Genomic DNA, 25693 nt, shown 5'->3' with positions numbered 1-25693 from the left:
CCTCAACCAGCATCAAGAAATGACTTGTATATAAGTGCTGGCATCTCTTAAAACAAGCTACATGACCGTTTAGCCCATGTTCTGCCTGAGTCTTCTGGATTTCTCAAAATATAAACAGATTGTTACCACATTTAGTTTCCCTGCATCATGAGGGGGGAAAAACTGTTCTGTTTGGACACAGTTCTTGTGTCAGGAACCATTGCAAGGGTATGCTTTATGTGAAAATTAATGGCAACTTTGGAAGGTTTCATGTGACACGGAAAGAATCTCATTCTCTTCTAACAGGAAACATCACCACAATAAAACATCTGCATAGCTTTTGTTTCCAAATCCTGGCTATAAAAGCAATATGCAGATGTGTTTTTAAGAAAAGAAACCATGTGTCTTAAAATTAATTTTCAATGTTCCTGTTAACTTTATATCTCCTTTCCTCCATTATTACATTTTTTGTCTGTGTGAATTTAAGCCTGTGTTGGCCAGTGGATTGTGCTATTTTAAGCGCTGGTAACCCACAGCTCTGAAACAAGTGCTTAACTGGAAGCAAACACTCCAGTGCTATTCACTTTAGTTAAAGAGTAAATCCTGGGCTGCCTGGGGATGATGTGGTGCAACACTGCCCACTCTTATTTCTCACTAGCAGGAAGAGTACTTGCCCAGTGCTGGATGGTGTTCATGTTGTGTGGCCAAGACTGCTAATGAGGAAAGGAAGGCTTGGCAGAGGCAGCTGGGGAAGCAAAGTCATCTTCATGCTGCAAGCAAGTAATGGGGAAAAGTGTCAGTGGTTTTGTCTGTACTCTCAAACCAGACAAAGGAGGAAGCAGTAGCCGTGCCAGCTTCACACCTCTCAAACCCTGGAGATTTTGTAAATTCAGCAGAGACTCTGGCTTGCAAACAGCAAGCTTGCAAACCACCTCACCAGTGCTGACTTGGTGGTATCATCTAAGTAAATCACATGAAAGTTCCTGACTGCTTTAGGATGAGGTGTATTGCGGGAGCAAGCATTGTGCCACAAGGGTCCACCAAACAGACACACAGTTGGCAGGGTGATTAGCTTGTCAGTTTTATCAGGTGAAAAATGAAGCTTGGAAATTCTTTTGAAGGAAAAAGAGAATCACAGCCAGTCTGTTCGACTTTGTCCTTCTTTTGCATTTGCCACCTTTTGGGACAGTTCAGCTCCAATGAAAGCAGGGGTATTTCAGACAGAGCAACTGGTGGCATCTTCTTGCTGCTGCCCTACGGCTGGAGCACAGCAAGAGGAAGGATGATGGAAGCCAGTCAAGAGCCTCCACGCAGTTTCTGTCCAGACCTCCCAAAATGTCACTTGGAGAAGATGTGACAGCCTTACCCTCCTTATTTGTCAGTTCCTGTGAGTCTTTGAGGGAGTAGATCATATGGCCTCTAGATTGACCTGTGTATTCATAACCAGCCCCATAACTCCTTAGGAATATGTTGATTTGGGGGATTCGTTATTTTCAAGCATTGATTTCAAGCATTGAGGCTACAAGCTATTACCCCAATCCCCAGGCTGAGGTAAACAATAGAAAGCTACTGACGATGTTCTCTGCATAGGATAAAAATGCAAACCATTACATTTCTGTAACATGTTAATCCTGCTTTTAATTAAAATATTTCCACATGGAAGGAACTTATTTTTATGATGCAAAGGATGATGTTTTAGGCTTATTATTATAACTTGGTTTTACTGTTCTTAGGGAACCTGAATCTGCATATTCATGGACAATATAATCTATTTTTTTAGGGCAATAATTTTTTACATTTTAATTTTCTTTCGGGAAATACCATCCCTCATTTTCCATTTTTAAAAAAGATAGCCTTTATCCTTTACCATGTCCTTTCTTCTCATTCCCAACCATCTTTTTTTTAGCAGAGTGAGAAATTCACAGGTTTTGCTTGGAAGGCCATGAAAAGACTAACTAAATACCAAAGACATACCAAGTTCTGAAATGAGTCATGCTTCTACAGTATCTGTGCCTCTCAGTTCACTGCTCTCAGTTTCATTGCTGGATGAGAACCCACTGAATATGTTACTACAATAATAAAGAGGAATTATTGTTTGATGGGTTGGGAGATTTCCCTTTTTTAAGTGTTAGTCCTTACCAAGTCACTCATAATAGAAGTTGTAACAATAGCTTCTGACATTTTCTAGAAGTTTAATGGTTTAGTGGCACAAACAGTGAGCTGTGGGGAACTGGAATAGAGAGGGAGATGTGCCCTATTATTCTTAAAACAAAAAAAGAAAAAAAAAAGAGAAAAAAAAAAAAAGAGAAAATTAAGGGTTTAGTATCTTGAAATACTTCTCATGACCAGTAACAGGTGACCAGTATCCAGCCTAAATCCTTCTTAAATATAAGTAAGTATATTTAATGCAAGGATTTAATGCTTGCCACAAGGACAACACCATGACTTCAACTGCGTGAAGCAAGAACTTATTTTTAATTATTAAAAATTGTAATCACAAGAAAAAATCCGTTCTAGCCAATGTGAACTTTTCCCAAAAAGTGGAGACCAGAACTGAGTACACTTCAAATCCAAAGAGACTTGAAAAGAAAGTACCTTAATTGCTTAAAGAGAGAGCAACATTTTGAAAAACAATTAAAGTAAAATGTGCTCTTTTTTTTTGTAGAAGAGAAGCTTTCTGTTTTATATAAATATGTCTATCAAGATATTTCCTTTCTGGGAAAATGAACTGGAACACACTACTCCAGCTAAGTCCAGAGGAAGTTGTGTAGGTTCTGGCCTACCAAGATAAGAAACTTGAGGAATACTATCAACAGTAAGAGTTACAGTGAATAGATGCAGTGGTAACTGGCATGCAGGGAGCAGATATGCTATTTGAAATCTCAGTATTTAATCTCCTTAATTGTAGGAGGCGTGTCTAGGGGTGGAGGGGGAGCACCCAGGACAGGAAGCCCAGGGGACATGCGCTGAAATAGATAATTCCATTGGTCACAAGGTCACATGGTTTTAAGGGATAAAAAGGGCGCCGGGTTTGAATAATGTCTCTTTGATTACCATCTCATCAGACAGCAGACCACATTTCATTATATAAAGACCCCACACGACACTTAATGGGTATTTTGGCTTTGCAAATGCATTGTCATGCTTTAACAGTTATTTTTTAGAAGGGAGTGTTAACTGTGTTTACTTTCACACACTCAAAAGCAGATCATATTATTTGCTTAGAACACAATTTCTTATTGCTGAAGGTAATGTGGTTTTAGGATCCTAATTGTAATGACTCAGCAAGGTTGGTTTTAGAAAATGAACTGACCTTGCAGTGTAGAAAACTCTACACTGTGTAGAAAACTGAGACAGGACATGAATTTCCCTCTGCTCATCTGATCATAATTTACCATTGCTTCTTCCTCGGTGCCACTGGAATTAAACTGGAGGGTTACCAGTTCACATGAGCTGGGAATTTCACTTTTAAAGTTGTATACAGAGAAAAGGAATTCATCCAGGACACAAGTAATGAAGAGTTTGGTGTTTGGAAGCAAGGTGGGGTTGGCAGTCCGTGGCTGCAGCAGGGTGGCCCACAGAAGCACTGCAGCTGCCTTCCAGTTTGCAGGCTGGGCTGTGGCACTGGCATGGCTGCAACGCTGAGAAGAAAGATTTTCCTCGTGTTCTCTGTCAGAGTTTGTTCCTCTAGGAACTCTTAGCACTGAAAAATCCTGTGCACCTTACTAAGGATTTCATGGTGTCAGCAGAAGTGTGGGAAACATTGATACAAATGACTCATCCCTGCCTATATGAGGATTAGTAGGAAGATTTTTGGATATTAAAAAGCACAGTCACCTTCTTGGAAAATATCAATTTCGATCTTACTTGCTTTGTTCACCTTTTTTTGCTTTGTGTTAAATTTCTAAGCAAAGTAAATTTATTCTGCCAGTCAAAACTGAGAACTAACACCTTCATTTAGGATTTATTCTCTATTTTGTCACCCTCATTTCTTGATCTTCCCTGAACCAGGGGACAGACTGGATTGTAAGGGGTGAGGGTTGGCAGGATGCAGCAGTCCGTGAGCACTTCCCATGGGCAGTTCTTGATCCCCTCTCCAGCCCACACCCCTCAACCCCAGTGCTGGTCTGGTTGCTTCACCAGAGCCACCCCTGCAACTTCCCTTGGCCTGCTCTGAAGGAGTTCACAGCTATCCTTCCTAGAAATGGGGCTAATTCTGTGTGATTATTTGGAGACTTATTTCCACAGTCTTTTTTTTCCCGTTTGTTTAGTTTTGGTGTGCTTTTTTTTATGAAGTCAGACCTGGCGGAACAAACCAAACCCATGGATGAAGCAGTAGTTGACTGTGCCTTGTGAATAATTTTTTCCAAAATAAAGTCTGAAATAAGCATTCTTCAGTTCTACTGAAGCTATTCTGAAGTTTCATGTGGAAGACAAGGCTTTTGACCCCAGTTCCATAAATCCACTCCAGAAAACTGACTCTGTATAGATGAAACCTTATCACTTTTAGTACCGTTTCCCCAGAAGTGCAACACAGCACAGATAAGCAGGGTGCTATGGACAAACCATGAGAACTGCCAGAACTGTGACTGGGACCTGTGCTGCACAGCACTGGTGTGTGAGTTTTATGGAAAAGTTTATTAAGCTTTCTGGCCCATAAGCAGCCCCATCTTGGAAGGATTTTTTTTTCATCTATGCTAAATTTTTGAGACTTTGCATTCACTATTTTATTAATTTCCTTTTGAAAATAATGTATGTTTAAAAACTGTATTTTGCCTCATTTGTTTAACTTCTAGAAAAATAATAACTGGAAGAAATACCAGAGGGTTCCAATAATATACAGCTGACCTGGTAACACAATGGTGGTGAAATACAGATTTCTCCAAAATGTTAAGATGGCATGGTGAAGAGAGAGGACCTCCTGACTCTAACTTTCTTCTTTTTCCCTTAAGAATCCTTGCCTTTCTTTAAAAAGTAAGAATAAAACAAAGACATTTTGGCTTGCTGTTTTCTTTTTCCTTTTTATTTGTTGAGTAACTATGTCTGCTGCAGGGTCCCCAGCTTTAAATGTGTCTTCTAGACATGGTCTCAGTACAAATAATTTCTGTTACCTCACAGTTGGCCAAAAAGTAATTGAAATCAAATGCTGTTTTCTGAGCTCTCATCACTGTCTCTGAGATCTTCTTGTTTCTTTTAAGAATAGTTCATTTTTCTTTCAATTCCCTTCTATGAACGCAATAGCACTTTACTGATAAGCAGCATGCTTATAAAGAACTGAAACAGTCTTGCCAAAACACATGTACATTAACCTACAACTCTTATATTTGTCTGTAATTTCACTTTGTCCTCTACTGCCCGTTCTGTTTTTTTTCTGCACTGCAAAGTACCATGTCGACTGAAATATGTCAAAACAGGTTTTTATTTGGCAATGATATTTTTAAGGACCGTTATGAATTTAAAAAAGCATAATGGTACGAGTTTCTAAACAATTAATGGGCCATGAATTAACATATTCTCACTGCAGACAAGTTAGGCAATAAAAACTAGAATCCCTCATGAGAGAGCAGCTGAAAAATATTTCATGCTACTTCCAAGTTTCTGTAAAAATCAGGACATTTCAATAACAGTTTGCATTGCAGAAGTCACCCAAGGATGTCAGAACCAGAAGGGTAAGTAGGCTGAATGTCCTTTTATTGTACAGGTTTGAAGAAGTACAAAAAACAAGCAACAGAAATAAGATTTGAAACAGTCCCATGGTGGCAGCCATTTCAAGTGCCACTAGTTACAAAGCCCAAGAAATACACGTTTTGCTGTAATGTTTGTGACAGGGTGTCACCAGAATGAAAAATTACTCCAGTATTTCAGTCTGTTTCTTTGGTCTTTTATGTTGTTCTGGAGAGTGGTGAAGTTGCTAGCTGGTTTTATTTCTGGTATTTGAGCTTCATACCTGATACCCATCTCTCCTATTGCTTCTTTAGCTTGTATTGATGAGTGGTAGCGAGGAAAGTATGTACACCCTGCAAAAGAGACCTGTGTCATAGGCATGGTACCCAAGACCTAGTGGTCATTGCCATTGTTCATATCAGTCCTTTTTTGTTTAGATGTATCTTTTTATTATCACCCCTTTGAATGATACTTTTCTGAATGGCTGGAGATCAGGAAAAGCTTTAAAGTGGTTCCTTACATGATGCTTAAACAAACTTCTAGCAATTTCGGCCCTCCAGGACTAATATCAGCATCTCTTGGGAGCACATGTGCTCTCTCTTCTGCTTCTTTATGCCAGATCCAGGAGCCTGTGCCAAATGTACATTGGGGTGGTCAGAGGCAATAGCTTTTTTTTTTTTTTAAAAGCTGTTGGGGCTTTCACCAAATTTTTAACAATATTCATTGGGTAAAAGATCCTGGATATAGCTCTGTTTCCTCCGTTACTAACATATAACAAGTGAGCAGGGAAAACACACCGTTTGAAATGGAGTTACTCAGGGACAATTTCCCAAGGGGAAAATCCACGCCCAGTTTATTGTAAGCTATTCTAAAGATTTTGATTATATTGCAATTATTACTGAAAGCTGCGTGGTTTGGAGCGGAAATTAATTGAAATACCAAGGGCTATACATTTCTGTGGTTCAATTTGTGAGCAAAGGGGAAGAGGCAGACGTCATGCAGCAATAAAACATAGAACTGGATGGTGATGTTTGAGATTGCAGTAGCCAGGATGACTATGTCCACAAGCAAGCAGGATGTGCCACTGGCACATGTGGCTTTTGGATATTTCTTTGTAGAAAAGTTATTTCAAATACCTTTTCAAAGAAGTTTAAGTGAATTGGAAACATTGCAGGAAGGAATAAAAGCCTTGTCCCCAAATAGTTAGATGAGGCAAATATATTTCAACTACAAGTAACACTGTCCAAGTGAAAAGTTACTACAGAAGCCATAACTACTGCAAAAAATATCCTATGTAAGCAAATCCTTCTCGAATTACTTTACATCTTCAAACAAAGCAAATGTTAGAATTACTGAAATGTAAAAAAAAAATACATTCTTGGAAAAGAGGATACAAACTTTGAAAGAAAAATGCATGTTCTCAGCCTAAGTCAGGACCACTTAAATAACCAATATAATACTTTATTTTTGGTGCAGTTTCAATCAGTAAAATCTAGCAATTCCTGAAAGGTAAGGGATGTGTAGTTAATCCACAAATACATGATTCTCTATACGTGAGTGAAATAGAAATGGAAAGTAGCAGCACTTTTTCTCAGCAGAAAACACCATAAGATTTCACTATCTGTCATAAAGTTACAACTCCTTACAATGGATGTGTAATCTAACTGAAAAGTCATATAGATTAATTTAGAGTAGAAAAAAGTTACTTACATTGAATAATGCATTACATTTGCAAAAATAAAATTCAGGAGCATAATTATTTAAATACAGTCAGAATGAACTAGAAGCAATGCCACAAGATAGATCATAGAGCCAATAATAAATATTATACATAATATTTCTTTATAAGTGTTATAATTTATGTGAGGTTAAAATCTTTGTACCTTAGTTGTTAAGTTTCCTTGTCACTTTATCAATCAGTTGGAGACATCTCCTCATTTCTGCACGGCTGATCTCCCAGGAGCACAGGTTGTGTTGTTTGTCTTTAAGAAAACAATCTATTTTTTGGAAATATTTTTTCAGTTTCAGCCTGCTTACTTCTTTACTCCAACAGTAGTGGGTGTGCTTTTTGATTACACATGCCTCCAATTGCTCAATTTGCTGATAAAGTCCATTTTGGAACTGATCCAAAGCTGTCTCATCCCAAGCAGCTAGAGTTAGATTTTTGCTAAAGATATAGAATATATGTTGGAAGATCTCTTCAATGGCAACTCTGACAGTCTCTTTCTGTCTGGGCTGTAGAACCTGCTTAGGAAATCTGAAGGACATTTTCTCTCTTAGACATCGTTGAGGAAAGTTTTTGCCCATTTTGTCCAAAAGTTGCAGGCTGTTTTCAATCATTTTTCTTTGCTGTAATAGAAGATGGTTGCACTGATGATTGCAGATGATGGTGGTGCACAACAGTATGAGGCCAATTTGTATCAAGCCAAAAGCATTCATGATACAGCAGGCTCTAATATTCCTCCTTTCCTGTGTATAAATTCTGAGACGGGTTAGGATACTTTGAAGGCATTCGTAGGCTCCCGTTTCTTCAAAATCTTGAAATTTAATTATTCTGTAGAAGAAGTTTTCGTTCATCATTTTTTGGTTTTTAAGGTTTTCCCCCTTGTGTATGCTTTCGAGAACACTTTCATTTTCTGCTTTATGACTTCACAGTCTTTTTTTTTTGCCACTTTCCTTTTTATTTCAGCTGGATATTAGAATGTTATATATATGTCAGATTATTCTCTCCCCCTCAAAAATTCTATACGAAGTATAAGAATTTGAAATAAAGAGTTTCAGAAATATTTTTTTTTCTTAATATTCTACCAGTTGTAGAACATGTTGCAATAAAGAAGCACTCACAATGATGGGACAGGGACCTGCTGAATGCTACTGCCATCCTGTCTCCTTACCATAATTTGTACTTCCAAGATTCAGTTAAGCTTTCTCTACCTGTTTTCTTTCAGGGAAAATATTTTCTTTCTCCTCACCTTTATTTCTCTTGACCATTTAGACTCAAAGGACAGATGTCATATCATTAAAATGTGTGTGTATGTGTGTGTGTGTATGTGTATAAAAATGTGTGTTAATATACCTTTGTGGTTTTTAATACATGCACACTGCTAATTAAATGAGGCCTTGGTCTCACTTAGAGACTGCAAGTGCCATGCAAATACAAATACTCACAGGAGAACAAGTTAGATACTTAGATACAATATTCTTTTTCCTCCCATATGAGTAACTGAACAATAGTTAATATCAAGCCCAGTTGAGTACAGGTCTGAATTATGACATTAAATGGGAAGAGAATGAATAGAGAAGACAAAAAGCATGTTAAAATTCAGCCATTTGCTTTCCCTAGCCATATAATAGAGGAGGTTAGAACTAACACAGTACCTTGGGAAATCTGGCTCCTGTTTTTGATTATATTTTGATGAAAGCTACTCTTAAACTGCTGTTTTGCCGCCCCCCCTGCCTCCTGTGAATATATATGTAAAGGTAAAAGCAATGCTCTGTAGGTGACAGTGTCTGGATGAAGAGGTCAGAAAAACTGCTTTTTCAGTCTGAGACTTGGCTCTGTATGTCTTGAATTGAGAGTAAGAAAATAAATCCCCCAGCTTTCCAGCTGGTTCTCAGAGATCAGAGGAGCTGGATGCAGCATATCTCTTGGAAATCCCTTCACCAGATATCCCATGGCATATCTCATGGCTGTAGGCCTCATTCCTAAAGTATTTTTTTCCTGTTGTTGTACCCATTGTTATATGGTTGGCTTGATTCCCATTTTGGTAGTCACTCTGAGCAAATTGATGATACTATTTTAGGGCCCCCTTTATGTTCAGCACATAGGTATTTGGGAGGCTTTAAAAACTCACAAATTAAGCTAAGCACAGTTATTCTCATAAGCAAACTTTTTGGATGCCCTGATGTTGCTTAGCAACCTTGGACTGGATGTACCGCCAATGTGAGGAAAAATGTATCCCCTATCACCTATGACAGTATTAACTAAAACGAGTAACAGCAATCAGAGTGGATACAAAATGTGTAACATGGAACCAAATCTTTTCATTTAGTGGGAATGTTTATTACTTTGGAAAAATGGCCTGAAGTGCATTATTGTGTTAGATGCAATATGGCCATGAAGATGTATCACTTTTGAAAAAGTATCAAAGTTAAACACATCAAAGTTATCATGAAATCAATAAAAAATGTATGTACTTCGAGAAAATTATTACGTAATGTTACAGGTATTTCCATAAATTATACACAAGTATTTTTTCAAAATTGTAATAGTTATATGAGTTTAATCCTTCTACTGATTTAAACAGGTAAACTCCTTCATATTCATTGTATTTCCCAGACACGCAAGTTCTTTCTTTCCTCTTGCAAAAAAGTTTTGTCCTCTCAATGACGAGCTGGAGATGCCATCCCTGGTGTCACTAGGTCCAAGTGTTTTATTCTCTTGTGTTAACAGATCAGTTGTCCTTGCCTCCTTACAAAAGTTACACTTGACTTAGTCCACTAGGGTTTGGTTTTGGGGTTTTGTTTTTGGGTTTTTTGTTTGGTTGGTTGGTTTTTTCAAAAGAATAATTAATTGTTCATCCCCACTCAGCCAGTTTCTTGATTATTGCACTAAGCAAAAAAATTATCCTTATTGCTTTATTTAGAAACAAATAGTTCATTAAAAGTAATGACTGGAAGAAGTAAATGAGTGATATGAAGCTGCAGATTGTTGTTTATTTCCCTTCCTGTGGGTGAAGCACAGACCAACCACTCTAACCTAGAATGAAATGAGGAAAAAAGTTGGCAAAGCACAGTTGTATTTCCAAGTAGACGCAGCAGATCATTATTCTAGAAGGGTTATCATGTCTTTGATGTCATGCAAAAAAGATATGACCTTAAAAGATCATCTAGCTATATATGTATCCATTACAAAATACTAAAGCTAAACAAATGCACAATTTTATATCTTTCTAACACCTTTAAAATGCTGTAAATTACTTCTCTAATGAAGATTTTTCATTGTATTTTTTGTATATATTTTATAATGCAATAGAGGAATTCCATGAATATTTGCTTCCACCTTTTATCTCAGGCACCAAGGCAAATGGAAAGTCTAAGTTCATATGCTGGCAAATGGAGCACTGGGAAGGAACATTCCTGCAAAATAGTGTGCTTTGACCTCATAACTACCCCACGTTAAACCATTTCATCTATTCTAGATATCAGTTTCTTTTCTCCATTCATTCCAAACATGCAGGTTTTAAGAAGTCCATGTGCAACAAAGGAATTCAAGCCATAGGTTTGGCTTATCACTACACAAGACAGCTTCCTCCCCTGCTAGCTTGACACTGCCCATGCTAAAAGAAAATCATTTTTCTCCACTTGGTTTTCATTGCGGCTATAACTTGCCAGTCTTCCCCCTTATAGAATAATAGAATGGTTTGGGTCGGAAGGTTCTGAGTCCTGTGAGGAGCAGCTGAAGGAGCTGAGGGTGTTTAGCCTGGAGAAAAGGAGGCTCAGGGGTGACCTTATCACTCTCTACAACCACCTAAAAGGAGGTTGTAGCCGGGTGAGGGTCAGTCTCTTCTCCCAGGCAACCAGTGACAGGACAAGAGGACACAGTCCTAAGCTGCACCAGAAAAGGTTTGGCTGGACATCGGGAAGAATTTCTTCCCAGAAAGGGTTGTTAAGCATTGGAATTGACTGTTCAGGGAGGTGGTGGAGTCACCATCTCTGGAGCTGTTCAAGGAAAAACTGCATGTAGCACTTCACGGTAAACACCTGTTTGGCACTTGGTCTAATAGACAAGGTGATCAGTCAGTGGTTGGATGGACGTAATGATCTTAGAGGTCTTTTCCAACCTAAATGATTCTGTGATCCTATAGTTCCAACCCCCTGCCATGGGCAGGGACACCTTCTTCCACTAGACTGAGTTGCTTAGAGCTTCATCCAGTCTGGTCTTGAACAGTTCCAAGGAGGGAGCATCCATAACTTGTCTGGGCAACCTCTCGCAGTGCCTCACGACCCTCACAGTAAAGAATTTCTTTCTAATATCTAATCTAAGTCTATCCTCCTTCAGCTTGAAGCCATGCTTCCTTGTCCTACCACTACATGCCCTTGTCAAAAGTCCCTCTCCAGTTTTCTTGTAGACTCCCTTCAGGTACTGGAAAGCTGCAATTAGGTCACCCTAAAGCCTACTCTTCTTCAGACTGAACAATCCCAATTCTCTTAGCCTGTCTTATAGGAGAGGTGCACTAGCCCTCTGATCATCTTTGTGGCCCTCCTCTGAATTTGATCCAACAGGTCCATGTCCTTCCACTGCTGGGGCCCCCAGAGATGGATGCAGCACTCCAGCTGGGGTCTCACGAGAGCAGTGTAGAGGGGCAGAATCACCTCACTCAACCTGCTGGCCCCCTTTCTTCTGATGTAGCTTAGGATGTGGTTGGCTTTCTGGGCTGCTAGTGCACACTGTCGGCTCATGTTCAACCTTTCATCCTTAAGAACCCCCAAGGCCTTCTCTGCAGAGCTGCTCTAAATGAGTTCAGTTCAGTCTGTACTCATGACTGGGATTGCCCTGGCTCATGTGCAGCACCTTGCACTTGAACTAGTTGAACTACACGAGGTTCTTATTGTCCCACTTCTCGGGTTTGTCCAGATCCCTCTGGATGGCATCCTGTCCTTTTGTGGTGTCAAATGCACTACTCAGCTTCATCTGCAAACTTGCTGAGGTTGCACATGATTTCATGGTCTTTGTCACTGATAAAGATATTGATATATCTACTTCCAATCCCTGTCTTCCAGCTCAGGGGGCTGGGTACCCTGAGGACAACTGGGTTTATTAGTAAAGGCAAAAAAGGCATTCAAGACCTCAGCCTTTTCCTCATCTGTTGTCATTATGTTTCCATGTGCATCCAATAAAGGATGGAGATTGTCCTTAGCCCTCCTTTTGTTGCTGATATATTTGTAGACACATTTTTCATTGTCTTTAAGCCAAATCAAGTTCTAGCTGGGCTTTGGTCCTTCTAATTTTCTACCTGCCTAACCTCACAAAATCCTTGTAGTCCTCCTGAGCTTGTCCCTTCGTCCAAAGATCATAAACTCTCCTTTTTCTCCTGAGTTCCCACCAAAGCTCTGTTCAGCCAGGCCAGTCTTCTTCCCAGCCAGCTCATCTTTCAGCACATGTGGGCAGATTGCTCCTGCACCTTTAAGGTTTCCTTCTTGAAGAATGTCCAGCCTTCCTGGACTCCTTTGCCCACAAGGACTGCCCTCCAAGGAACTGTGGCAACCAGTCTCCTATACAGGCCAAAGTCTGGCCTCTGGAAGTCCAGGCGGCAGTTCTGCTGGTCCCCTCCCCCTTAGTGCTCTGAAAAGCAAAACTATTCATTTCTTTTGTCTCTGAGCCCAGGATGGCCTCTGACCACCACATCTCCCACTAACTCTTCTCTGTTCACAAACAGCAGGTCCAGCAGGGCACCTTCCCTGGTTGGCTCCCTCATCCACTGTGTCACAAAGTTATCTTCCATACAGTCTGGATATCTCCTGCACTGTTCCCTGTCTCCTGTATTTCCAAGCAGACATCAGGCAAGTTGAAGTACCCACGAGAACAAGGCCCAGAGATTGTGAGACTCCTCCCAGCTGCTTACAGGATATTTCGCCTGCCTCTTCAGCCTGGCTGGGAATGGAGCAGGGGGAGCTGCGGCCCTTCCCCGCTCTGTTCCGCCGGCCTCCCTCAGACCGGGCGGCTCCTGCGCCCGCGCGCGGGGCTCGCCAGCGCCTCCCGCCGGCACCGGCCGCTGTCCCCGCCTCGGGAATAGCCCCGCGTGCCGCGATCTCTGGCTCCGCCGCGGTACGGACTGGCCTCGAGCGCTTGTCTCGGAGAGTGACTGCTTAGCTCCATTACACCGCATCTAAATCCATATATTTCCATTATTTATATTCTGAATATTTATATCATATATTTATATTACCAGTGATCTGGATGGGGGGGATTAAGTGCCCCTGCAGTCAGCTTGCGGGTGACACCAAGTTGGATGTGAGTGTTGATTTGCTGGAGGGCAGGAAGGCTCTGCAGAGGGATGTGGACAGCCTGTATCCATGGGCCAAGGCTAGTGGGGTCCAAGAAGGCCAAGTGCTAGGTCCTGTCCTTCCTCTTTGGGAAGAGTGCCTGGAAAGCTTCCAGGAGGAACAGGACCTGGGGGTGCTGATCAACAGCAGCTGAATATGACCTAGCAGTGTGCCCAGGTGGCTAATAAGGCCAATGGCATCCTGGCTTGTAGCAGAAATAGTGTGACCAGCAAGACTAATGAAGGGATATCCCTGGCACTGGTGAGGCTGCAGCTCAGATTTGGGCCCCTCACTCACTACAGGACAGACATTTTAGGTAACACTGGAGCATGTCCAGAGAAGGGCAATGGAGCTGGTGAAGAAAACACAAGTCCTATGAGAAGTGATGGAGCTGGAGTTGCTTAGTGTGGAGAAACAGAGGCTCAAGGGGATACCTTATTACTCTCTACAACAAGGAGGTTGTAGTGAGGTGGGTGTTGGTCTCCTCTCCTCCGTAACAAGCAGCAAGACAAGAGGAAATGGCCTCAAGTTGCACCAGAGGAGGTTTATATTGGATATTAGAAAAAACCTCTTTATAGAAAGGGCTGTAAGGCATTGGAACAGGCTGCCTAAGAAAGCACTTGAGTCACCATCTCCATACATACATATTTAAAAAATGTGTAGATGCAGTAGGGACATGGTTTAGTGGTGGACTTAGCACTGTTTGGGTTACAGTTGGACTTGATCTTAAGGGTATTTATTTTCCAACCTAAATGATTCTATGATTCTAATTTGAGCACCATAAGTTTCCTCATCTGCTATGTATCTATTCTGTTGCTTTAATAAGAAAATATTACCTTTTCTGTTTTAAGAGAGTATCATAGAATCATGGACTATCTTGAGTTGGAAGGGACCCATAAGGATCACTGAAGTCCAGCTCCTGTCCCTGCACAGGACATCCCCAAGAGTTACCCAAGAGCATTGTCCAAATGTTTCTTGAACTCTGGCAGGCTTGGTGCTGTGACCACTTTCCTGGGGAGCCTGTTCCAGTGCCTAACCACCCTCTGAGTGAAGAAATTTTTTCTAATATAGAATCATAGAACAGTTTAGGGTTGGAAGGGACTTTATTTTTAGAAAACCATTAGAAAACCATCTTTCATACTGTATGATAAAAAAAAAATTCTCTATGACCCTTCCTGGAATTTTTACTCACAACTAAGGATAAAGAGCAGAAATGATGAGGCAGAAGTTAATACTTTAAAAGGTAAACCTCATGCAGGAATTCCATAGTTTTTCATCACAACAGATTTTAAAATGATGTTTACAACAGCACATCAGCAGTGACGTTTCCCAGTTACTTGAACAGCAGATGAGACCATGAACTGAAACAGTTTATTCAATTTATTTATGAAACTCAGCAATTCTAGAAGACTAATACTGTTCAAAAGAAAAATAAGATACACAAGCTTTGTCTAGAATATATCCTTTATTATTTGCAGTCTGTGTAAATTTTAATACGTGACTGAATTTCTACATCATTTTTTCTGTTTAAGCACATCTGTCTTTTCCAACCACCCAGTCAATTGCACCTTTATTATGTACAGTCAGTATTTATGAAATATTGCATATGCAGCTATGAACTTAGAAAAATAACATGCAAGGAAAACTGTTACCATGAAACTGATAAAAAATAAAAGACAGGTAAAACAGTCAATCCCCTTTTAGTGTGTTATGGCTTTGCACCAAGTATCAGATGTCAAAACAAACAGCTTCAGATGCTTCTTGTTAAAAGGCACTTACTGTTCTTCAAATACACTTTCGCATTTAGTTCTATTGCATTAAGAAGTGTATCTCTGGGATTATACTCTCATAACAGAGCAGAACAGTCCAAGAAGGCAGCATTAATAAAAAGGAAAAAAGGGGGTTTATTTTAAAATATGAAAATACCAAGAATTAACACAAGCTTTAAGGATTTGGTCCTTATAAAACAGGCAACAGCATTCAGGCAATAGTGATTTCTTTTCAAAGCCGCTGACAAAATAATATCCCCAAAAAAACGAACTCTTCCAGTTCCAGTGTATAGATATGTCTCAGTTGAGTAGCGTACACTCTAACACCACCCCCAATAAAAATACAGCTTTTCAAGACTAACTATTGCTCCACTTTGGCTGCAAAGGAAGAAATCTCAAAAGAGTGTTAGACATGGACATACTAGCAAGCCTACAATTCTGTGTCTCTGTATCTGGATGGCTGTCCATAATACCCCTTCTTAGAGTGGTCTGCCAGCTGCCGACGATACTCCTCCTCCTCCTCCTCTGCATCGCTGCCGTAACTGCAGCGGTTCTCCAGGTGAGGTCTAATAGGAGGCTTCTGGGGTTCTGGAGGTCTGGAGCTAACACAGCAAGACAGGGGGAGAGAGAGAAATATAATGTTTACTTCCATTATGAAAAGCTGAAAAATAGTTATACTCAGTTTTTGCTTTATGGTAACTTAGAAAAGCACATGTAGCAAACAACTTAGAGAGTCACATGGAGCAAATAAACCCCCTCCTAGCCCATAAACAATTGCATAGCCATGGTAAGGCTATCTGGAGAGGCATCTTATTTCCATCAAGCTGGAGGACAATGCTCAGATTTGATCTACTCAACCCACCTGGAAGAATGCCAGATTTAAAGTTATTGAACATCCCTGCACACACACAGACATCAATAGCTTTACAGCACTTTATTCCCTGAGCCAAGAGTTTTCGAAAAGCCATTGCTACTGCCCCTTCTGACATTTCCCTTAATTTGTTTTGCACAGTATTCTTTCTATGCCTGCTTCTTCTTTTGCACCCTCAGTCTCCTGTCTCAAAGTCTGAAGACTTCTTACGTGACATTTCTCAAATTGGGAGCCCTTCTCAAGGCTCCCACTAGGGCTCTTAGCCTTCAAAGTGAGCAGAAGTAACCCACATATTTGCTTTTCATATACTGTTGTGCTACCCATTTGACGTGACATTAAGCAGACATATAAAAATAAAATCTGTCAAGGAAGGGTATTTCCTTAGTTTCAAAAGCCATGATTTTTGCAATCCACAGTCTGCAAAAAACAAGATTATATCCTCCTTACATATTGCCCCCCAAGGGTTTAAATAGCCCCTTCTAGGCTAATCACTAACACTCCTGTAAAAAGTCAACAGCACTGATTTCTACATGTAAGCAAACACTTTGCAAATGTGGTTAAAGATTAATTTTTATTACTTCTTAAAAGCTTCCAAGGCTATATAAAAAAGTATGCTTCTCTGAACCTGCCAAGAAATACTGAAAATAACAGTTTTCCATTTTTGTATTTTAGATTATATACTGTGACTTCAAAGCATTTGACTCACTAGAAAGAAAAAATGCCCCATTTTTATTGGCTGTTACTAAGAAGCAAGAAAAACTGAAAAGTTCTGAAAAGCAGAAAACAAAATCCATTGTGCAGTGTGTAAGCTCTTGCACAGGTGTCTGCTAAAGTCACAGAAATGTGCAGTGTGTAGGGTAAGGTGGTACAATGATCAACCCATCCAGAACTCACTGAATTTTAATGAGACTACCACTTTCATGAGACTTGATAGGTGACCTGAGGCAGGTTTTATCCGTAGTCTCCCTAGCCACACTAGACACCTGTAACTGAATAAGCATTTAAGTAATAATAAATAAGTAATAATAAATTTAAACAATTATCTGTTAGGATGGACTAACAGTCATCCAGTATCTAGCACAGGAAGAATGGACATCAGAGGACCTGAATGCACAAAAGCTTCTGGATAATACTGATTGGGGCAAAAAATTGGCTCTGCAAATAGCTGAGTGAAAAAGTATAGTGTTTTCTTCCTAGATGACTCAAATACTATCAGTGAATGAAAAAAAAAATCCCCAAACCCAAGAAGAGCTCATTGAAATTTTGCCCCATCTTTACAGTAATTTTTGAGGCACAACAACAAAACACTATACCAAGGCAGGAGGATTTATATGAACAAAAACTGGCAAGATGGTTTTCCTCCCACTAGTGAAGTAAACAATCAGGACAGAATGCTTAAAACTGGATACACCTTACCTCATCAGCTGTGGCCAGTTCTGTTCTGACTTCTGTGTTTTGACTGGGACAGCATAAATATCTGGATGCTTCTGGGCTATTTCAAGCTTTAAAAGAAAGTAGAAAAAAATAACTGTTCTTTTTAAGTCTATCCGTTAGAGATCCTATACTAGGACCAAGGACCTAGCAGGCCACAGCTACATCTGAAACAATTAAAGCACAAATGGATAACATTTTATTGATATTCTTACAAATACATACATAATCTTTTTTCAGGACTCAAGCTGCCCTACAGGCTTGAAAGCACAGTAGGGGGAAATACATTTCCTCATACCCTGGCATTCTGGGCCTCTTGAAGCTCTTGCATTCTTTGCATCCTCGCCTTATGATCCATCTCCTCAAATATTTTTACTTTCCTCAATACCGATTTTGGAGTGTTTTCTTGTTCACCTCCTTCCTCTTCCAACTTTGCCTCCTCCTCCTCCTCCTCTGCAGGTGGAACTGCTGGCTGAGAGTTTCTCAGAATAGGACGCCCAAAGGTAGGTTTCACAGAAACAGGTGGGGGTGCTGCTTTAGCTGAAACAGTTGAGGTCTCACTGCTGACAGCAACATTACTGGATTTAGAGTCATAGTTCTTGGGGAAGTCATATAGATCTTCGTTTTGTAACTTTCCCTGCAAGTATAAAATACAGCAATAAATTTTACATCAGCAACTTTGTAATTTTCATTTCAAAAGAGCACTTCAACTTGAAATTAATCACTTTGCATATGTATTTAACAGTGTCAATCTTTGTATGATGTAGCACTGTAATGCCGGGGGTATCCCTGAGCTGGAGTTGACCCATAGATGAATCTTTCAACCTAATATTATATTTAACCTAGTATTGTATTTAGCCATATATCTGCTTAATAACCAAGATACTATATAACCCTTAGTAATGCTTTAAGAGCACACATTTACGCTTGTTAGCACAGCATATTATTAGTAATTAGGAAGGTTTGTATGTGTTCCAAGGCCACAAAAGCAGTAGGCCTCACATGGTTGCAGCTGGTTCATATCTGAGATATAAACGTAGCCATAGTGTTCTGTATTTAGAGACTAGACAAGGCCATGGGGCATTTGACTGAGTCAGTCCAAACTGACTCCCCTGGCCAGGCTTCAGGGGAAAACTAAGGAGAGAATAAAGCCAAATTGTTTTTCCACACCAATCAAATGATATAAGCTGGTTTGTTTAACACTATGCAAGCTGGACCCTCTCACAGCTTCACCCTATGCGTGGACACACTGCATAGGATTTCCCAGTTACCAGGAAGAGGTTTGCTGTGACTGGGGCTCCCCAGCTGAAGTGCGGTCTGGATTATGGTAATGTATATAGGGTAACTGGTGATGTATCTCTCTCTTAATCACTGTAAGACTTTCTTTGTAGTAATGATTAGATGCCTTGCTAAGTGTATCCTTTCATAAGCCACAGTTTCTTTTCTAATTCTTTACTGTTTTGCACTACAGTAAACTTACACACTTATTCTTTAAAGTTGGTGTCTGTGTTCCTTAAATCCATCCTCATTCCTGAGGCAAAACAGAAAACAAACACTTGAAAGGTATCTGAACTGCTGCAACTTTTTGGCCATATGCCCATAGACTACACATCAGCCCATAGATAACTAGGGCATTTAGACTTGTTTGTCCTATTTGTTAAGTATTACCAGAGCTACAATGTGTATTATGGTACAGCACAGAGAAAACTGATGCCTCAAATAATTTTTTCAGTACTACCTAAAGTGGAGCATCAGTATCAGGAGTTTACAAGTGCATAGGACCCACTTCTGGTTTTTATTCCACTTTTGTTTTCCTTACACATGTCCTTACACATATACATTGCAGTATATGAGGACACTAATCCTCATAAAGAAAGAACTTTGGGGTCAGGGGAAATTGGGAATTGCTAAAATAAAATGGTGTCCAGATACTGTTATTTTTAGCCACCTTCACCCCACATCACTCCTGAGCAATGTTTGAATAAACAGTTAACATCAATTTCTAGTGATAGTCAGAGGTGGTAGATGCTGATTTTGTGTTTCACAGTAATAGCCATCAGATATGCTTTTCCTGGTGATTAGCCCGTTTTTGTTTTTGCTGAGCTAAAGAACTGCCTTTAAGTTTGTTAACAGACAGAAAAAGAAGTCTACTTTCTTATTCCATATGAACATATATATTTGAAAGGAACCATTAAGTTCTTCTCTCTGCTTGATCCTGCAACACCTTCAGTCATTCCTTCTCTCCACATTTACAATGTTTTCTGGTCTCTGATCATTCCTATTGCTCTTTCCAATGTGCCACCCTGGAGAGTTCTCCAGAAAGACGATGTTTACATTCAGATTTGTTTCTACAAATTTACCTTAGGTGGTTCAGGCTTGAATGCTGGAGGTGGACTTGGTTCTCTAAGGATCTCCCTGCTACCAGCTTTTCTCAACTGAGCCCTTGGTTCAGGAGTAAATTTTTTTAAACTCTGTGAAAGAAAATAAGAGATAAAATCATTGCAGTAGCCAGTAATTCAATCATTTTTCCTCTCTCTCTAGTTTACTATTTTGGGAAAAGTTATCAGGAGTCAAATGACTGTCAGCAACCTGACTACGATTGCTGCAGATGTAATTGCAAAGTTCAAGGTGATGACACATCATCAAGAAATCTATAAACTTAGGCAGCAGTGCAGAACTAATAATTTTGCTATACACAATGTAGCTCTGAGATGCTATCAGAAGCAAGATAAAGCTGCAGTTAAAAAAAAAAACAAACCTCTGCTTTTTTTAAAAATCCAATCATCTCACCTCCTCGTGATGCACAGGCTCAGAGGACCGGCTAACAGATGAAATCCTTGGTTCCTCCAAGGGCTCATCGAGTTCATTGTCAGTGTATGCACCTCCTTCTCCATCTGTATCCTCTAGGTCACTGATCAGCCGACTGTCACAACTCAAATAGTCAGCACCCATAGCAGTAAGGTAAGACATACGATCATCGGCATCATCTTCCATGCCATCCAGCTGGAGAAAAGTCAGTAGAGAATTAAGGAACAAAGACTAAATAAATAAGAATTAGAGTCCAGTTAAGTCCCAACATCATGCGAAACAGCTCCTTACGAAAGACTTTGCAGAACTGAAAGAAACTAATGCAGAATCACAATGAAAAGTCCTGCAGAAGTTGATCCCTCCTCATCGTTCTCTACCCACAGTACTAGTGATGAAAGCTCCAAAGTACAACAAACAGTATTATTTTTTGTTACCAAGACAGACATCAACTGACTAGTTGTATAGCCTATCCATCACTGACAAACAAAATTTTGAACAATTTTTACTGGCAAGAGATACTTTGAGATACCTGTATAGCTTCACAGAGTATGGACTGACTGCTTACCTTTCCTTCTGATACCCATACTGCTTCTCCTTGCTGTTGCTGAATAGTATCCTTCAAACTACCATACCAACTGTCATTGGCTGAATTTAAATTGATGGTTGCTGTAAAAATTGAAGGAAAAAGTATATATACACAGCAAACGCAATTCATTATCCATCCTTTGCTGCTTAACACTTTTTGGTTTAGTTATGTGAGAATGTTAAACAGCTATTTCTTTTAGATCATTGACAGAAGCATGGTATTTTTATTTTTTGTGTATTCCCAAACTGATTAAATCACTTTTCTTTTAATGACGGTACGCCAACAAATAACTTCTTTTGCATTAGAATTTTGAAACTTTGAAAAAGGTCAAGGAAGGGATTGCTCATGACCATACCTTCCCACCCTTTTAGTTCCAGCCCGCATAAGTTACTATGCAGAGTAATAAGTAGATGTCTTGAGACTCACACAGTCACATCCACTACCCTCTCTCGGTAACCACAATAGACAAACATTCTTCCTTACCTGTAAAGAGGTGGGAACAAGTTTTCTTGAGTTTGTTTGCTTGCTCATAAAGTTTTCTCGAGCTCTTGTTTGATGTAGAACATAGTCTTTGTCTCATGGTCTTCACACCTTGCTTACTGTCTGGGTTAAAGAAGACCACAATTGGAAACCACTGGGTATAATTTAGCAGGTCCACTGCTTTAGGAGTGACGTCCAACAGAGCATGTTTATCCTGTTAACAAGAAAGGCCAGTGAATGTGGTGCTTGTGGGGAACAAGGAGGTAACTCGAGCATGGAATCCTAGGAAAGCCAGGGTATTTTTTTCCAAATAAGACTACAACTTGTTGGATGTTTTCACACAGTTATATCACATTTAGAATGTTACATTTCTGATGACAGTAAGAGCAATTAGAGCACTGCCTGACAGTAAAGCCTCCATGGCAAATTCAGAAAGCCTACAGTAAAAGACAGATGTTGCTCTGTCCAAATTTAGAATGGACTAAGGAAGGAGAATTTAACTTCTAATATCAGGTTCAAAGCTATAAAAATTACAAAAATTGCTGTTGAACAATTTCAAAACAGCTTTATCATTAAGTCAACTCTGCTTACTACAGAAATAGATGCAGTGAAGATTTGAGTACTCTGCAAGTTTTAGGAGTGACAAATCAAACAACATGCCGTTGAGCATAAGCACTTTTCAGAGAAATACTCTACCTGCTCAATGATTTGCCTCACAGTGTTCAAGCGCACCACCCCAGTTGATTTCTCCGAACCTGCATCTCTGGGTTCTGTCTCTGCAAAGACAACATTTTAGCTTATCTCTGAGTGGCCAAGCAGCTGTGATTATTAAGTCATCAATTCTCTAACTTAACGATGAAAAGGAAACTAGGAGGACCACTTACTTGCTGTCTGGTACAGGTGAGGCAAATCATTTGACAATTTCTCCATAGCAACATCTGCAATAGGGCCAAATATCACCACAGGTCTCTTAAAACCAGCTGAAAGAAAAATATTGGGAAAAAAGATAAGTCTGAGAAGACTGATTTTATGTATAACATACAAGATCCTCAGTTACCATGCATAGTTATAAGTTGAAGATATTAAAAAAAAATTAAAAGTTCATTTCTCAGAATTTTGTGCAACAGGATAATGCAGAAAGCTACTTTTTTTCAGCTGAGAAAGCAAAAGAGATTTTTAATTCAGCAGCTTCCTCATTCCCTCAAATGATGTTGCATTTAGAAGATTCTGCATCCGAAAACATACATTAATCTTTTCATCCATCAAACTGCATGAATCTTTACACAGTGGGTTTTGTGTGAATAAAGATACAAATGCTAAACAAACTGCAAGGCAGGTGGAAGAAGCAAAGAAATGCAAAACTATGTTATGCTCATGTCAAAGCAAGCGCAAACACAATCCTCAGAGTTGACGGAGGAATGCCATTCTGTTTCTCAGTCTTCATCTTGATATCTGGGAGCTTCCTTAAAATAATCTTTACTGTTTGCTGTGCTCCAGAGTACTGTCATATGCGAATACCCAGAAAACCGTCTTGACCAGCTCAGCATCACTAGTAATACAGCTAGTTTAGAGTCATGGAGAGAGACCACATCAACTATGATTATATTTGGACAATCTACTGAAAATAACTGGATTCTATTTGCTATAAATTTAATGTCAAAATGGTATTTATGAAGACAGGGGTTGATCTCAGGAACATGGATTGTACTTTCAGAGCTAGCCAAGGAAGAGCTAGCTGAGGAAACAACAAAACGCCCTGCTTGTTTCATCCTTTTTTCATTTTAAACCTTGAAACTGGCATGTGTAATTTGGAGGGAAAGGAAACAGCAGTAGTTTAAAGGCGTAAAAAGCTTTTTCTGAGAGTAGTTTATAGCATCCAGAAATGTGCATTCTGAGAAAAATGTCATCCCTTTCTGTTGGTTAAATTTAACATTGTCAGAAGTTGTTAGAAACCACTTTCTTAGCTGACCAAACATTTGGATGTTAAACTAGCCAGCAATAAATGGGCAGTTTGCTGACAGCAGTCTCACCTTCGCGCAACTGAACTCGCTCATAAGCTGGGAATTTTGTGCTCACAGATACAATGGCTGTCAGATCTTCACGACTCTTCCTCAGATTCTTCTTTGCTCCAGATCGCTGGCCACGTGTTCTCCAGAAATCTGCCCTATCACTTGAGCCATCTTTTTGGGCATTTTGAACACTGGCCATCTGTTCAGCTCTGACAGAGAAAGCAGACAGTTCAATTGTACAGAACTACTCAAAGAGGGTAAAAGTGCTTTCATTGAAGAACAATGGGTTTTGAATTTGCAGCAGGTAATTTGCCATACAGAAATGAGTGCAGGAAAAAATAGACAAGTCCAGTTGCCTTTGCCTTGAAGCAGACACATCGTCAGAAAAAGTTCTGACTCACCACAGCTACAAATTGCTGGGCAGGAATGAGTCCTGGGGTCTTAAACTGGTAACTTATACAAGCATAAATAAAAGAATGCAACTATAAAGAAGTGGTGAGAGAGTGCAACTAAGAACTAAGGCCTAAGAAATTACTGTCACTATTCTCTATTGCATTGGGCCTTAATAAATTAAGTTGCTACAGCATAGAAACAAAGGCTGGTTTGGTCAGATCAATTAACAGAAAGGAGAGAATATAGTAACCAGGAAAGAGACATGGGAGTCACATAAGGACCATATTTCATGAACTTGCATGTACAGTGCAATTGTGAGCTTTTTCCTCCATTGTAAAATCACAACCACACTAAAGAACTTAAATGCTACAGTCTAAAAATACACTGATTTTTTTTTTCTGATTAATTTTAATACTTTTACTCATTGTGCACATTTCAGCACTTCAAAATCACAGAAATCGCAGAATATTCTCAGCTGGAAGGGACTCACAAGGATCATCAAGTCCAACTCTTAAGTAAATGGCCTGTACAGGGATCAAACCCGGGACTTCGTCATTATTAGCACGATGCTCTAACCAGCTGAGTTAAATTATTGTTACTTCCCAAGAATTTTAACTAGGAAAGCACATTTAAGCAAAAATATTGCTGTGGTTCACTCCATATTTCACACAAAAATGCAGAGTACAGCTACCAAAAAATATTAGCCCCGGAATAAATTCTTGAAATGCTTTCCATAAGGATATACATGAGAAATTCAAGCAATGAAGTTTTTCTAGAAGATTAATCATCAGAGTATTCTTGCACATAGTCATGAGCTTCCTAAGATGTAGACAGTTTTAGTTGCTGGGGCTTTGTTTGTTGGTTTGGTTTGTTTTGATTTGGTGTGTGGTGGGCACACAAAGAAGAAATGGGAGGGGTGAAAGCAAAAAAAAAAAGCAAAAATAGGACCCACTACCCATTTTCTGGAAAACATACTGAAGCAGCTAGTGGTCAACGCTTGGTTGATTGCTGAGCAGAAGCCCTAGGTCTGTGCTGCAAATACATGATTCTAATATGTAGGTAATAACACCCTTTCTCATTGTCTCCTTACACAATGCCACAGTTCTAAAATCTACAGTTTTTACAGGCACAATTCTTGTAAAAGTAAAGACAAAACCATTCATTCTTTTAAGGGGGAATAAGAAGGGAGAAAGGTATGACATAAGAAGCAAAAATAACTTAGGAGGAAAAAAATCTTGCTTATAGCAATGGGGAGGAAGACAGGGTGCTACCTTACCTGCTCTTATTTGGAATGAGGCCCTTTTCCAGTTCATTTCCAATTCTCACAGCTAGCCAGTTTCCCAGTTTGCCATCATACAGTGTATCAACTACTCTAAAGATCTCCCCTCTGGTAAATGCTAAGCTCTGTGGTGACTCCTTTTCACACTCAAAGTGACTCCTGATGAAGAATGAATCTCCTCTACCACAGGCCATGATGTCTCTGTAGACTAAAACAGGACGTTTAGTTTATGCTTTTTTTACATTTGAAAGAAAGATTAGGCTGTGATTCTGGAGAACAGTTTTGCAATTCTAAATGTCCACTTAAAAAGATGTAAAAAACCAGACATTCATTCAACATTTATTGCCCTACACACACTTTATCAAGAGTGTTCCATAC

At 39.6% G+C, this 25693-nt stretch overlaps 2 protein-coding genes across 5 annotated transcripts in view; both read right to left on the bottom strand.

Moving 5' to 3' along the window:
- Positions 1 to 5653: 5653 nt before the first annotated feature.
- On the bottom strand, positions 5654 to 8293 carry LOC113988604 (interferon alpha-2-like). The gene is made up of 2 exons (XM_027722375.2): positions 7527 to 8293; positions 5654 to 5996 (listed from the first exon to the last, which is right to left on the bottom strand). Exon 1 carries the CDS (start codon positions 8221 to 8223, stop codon positions 7528 to 7530), a length of 696 nt encoding a protein of 231 aa, XP_027578176.1. The 5' UTR covers positions 8224 to 8293; the 3' UTR covers positions 5654 to 5996; position 7527.
- Positions 8294 to 15040: 6747 nt separating this feature from the next.
- Positions 15041 to 25693, bottom strand: part of TJP2 (tight junction protein 2) — a 66078-nt gene continuing 55425 nt past the window's right edge. For all 4 annotated transcript variants that reach the window (XM_039388808.1, XM_027722365.2, XM_027722368.2 and 1 more), the window contains 11 exons: positions 25313 to 25523; positions 23665 to 23852; positions 22519 to 22614; positions 22331 to 22410; positions 21638 to 21848; positions 21134 to 21234; positions 20551 to 20763; positions 20121 to 20231; positions 18059 to 18397; positions 17746 to 17831; positions 15041 to 16060 (listed from right to left, as the gene is read on the bottom strand). In XM_039388808.1, the coding sequence (XP_039244742.1) occupies positions 15889 to 16060; positions 17746 to 17831; positions 18059 to 18397; positions 20121 to 20231; positions 20551 to 20763; positions 21134 to 21234; positions 21638 to 21848; positions 22331 to 22410; positions 22519 to 22614; positions 23665 to 23852; positions 25313 to 25523 (1808 nt within the window). In that variant the 3' untranslated portion in view covers positions 15041 to 15888. The remainder of the gene's footprint in view (positions 16061 to 17745; positions 17832 to 18058; positions 18398 to 20120; positions 20232 to 20550; positions 20764 to 21133; positions 21235 to 21637; positions 21849 to 22330; positions 22411 to 22518; positions 22615 to 23664; positions 23853 to 25312; positions 25524 to 25693) is intronic.

Source organism: Pipra filicauda, unplaced genomic scaffold, assembly GCF_003945595.2.
Source record: "Pipra filicauda isolate LSUMZ 115617 unplaced genomic scaffold, ASM394559v2 scaffold68_size4259465_pilon, whole genome shotgun sequence".
Lineage (NCBI taxonomy): Eukaryota > Metazoa > Chordata > Aves > Passeriformes > Pipridae > Pipra > Pipra filicauda.
Note: the sequence above shows the minus strand (reverse complement) of the source record. Positions and strands in the feature narration are given on the sequence as shown.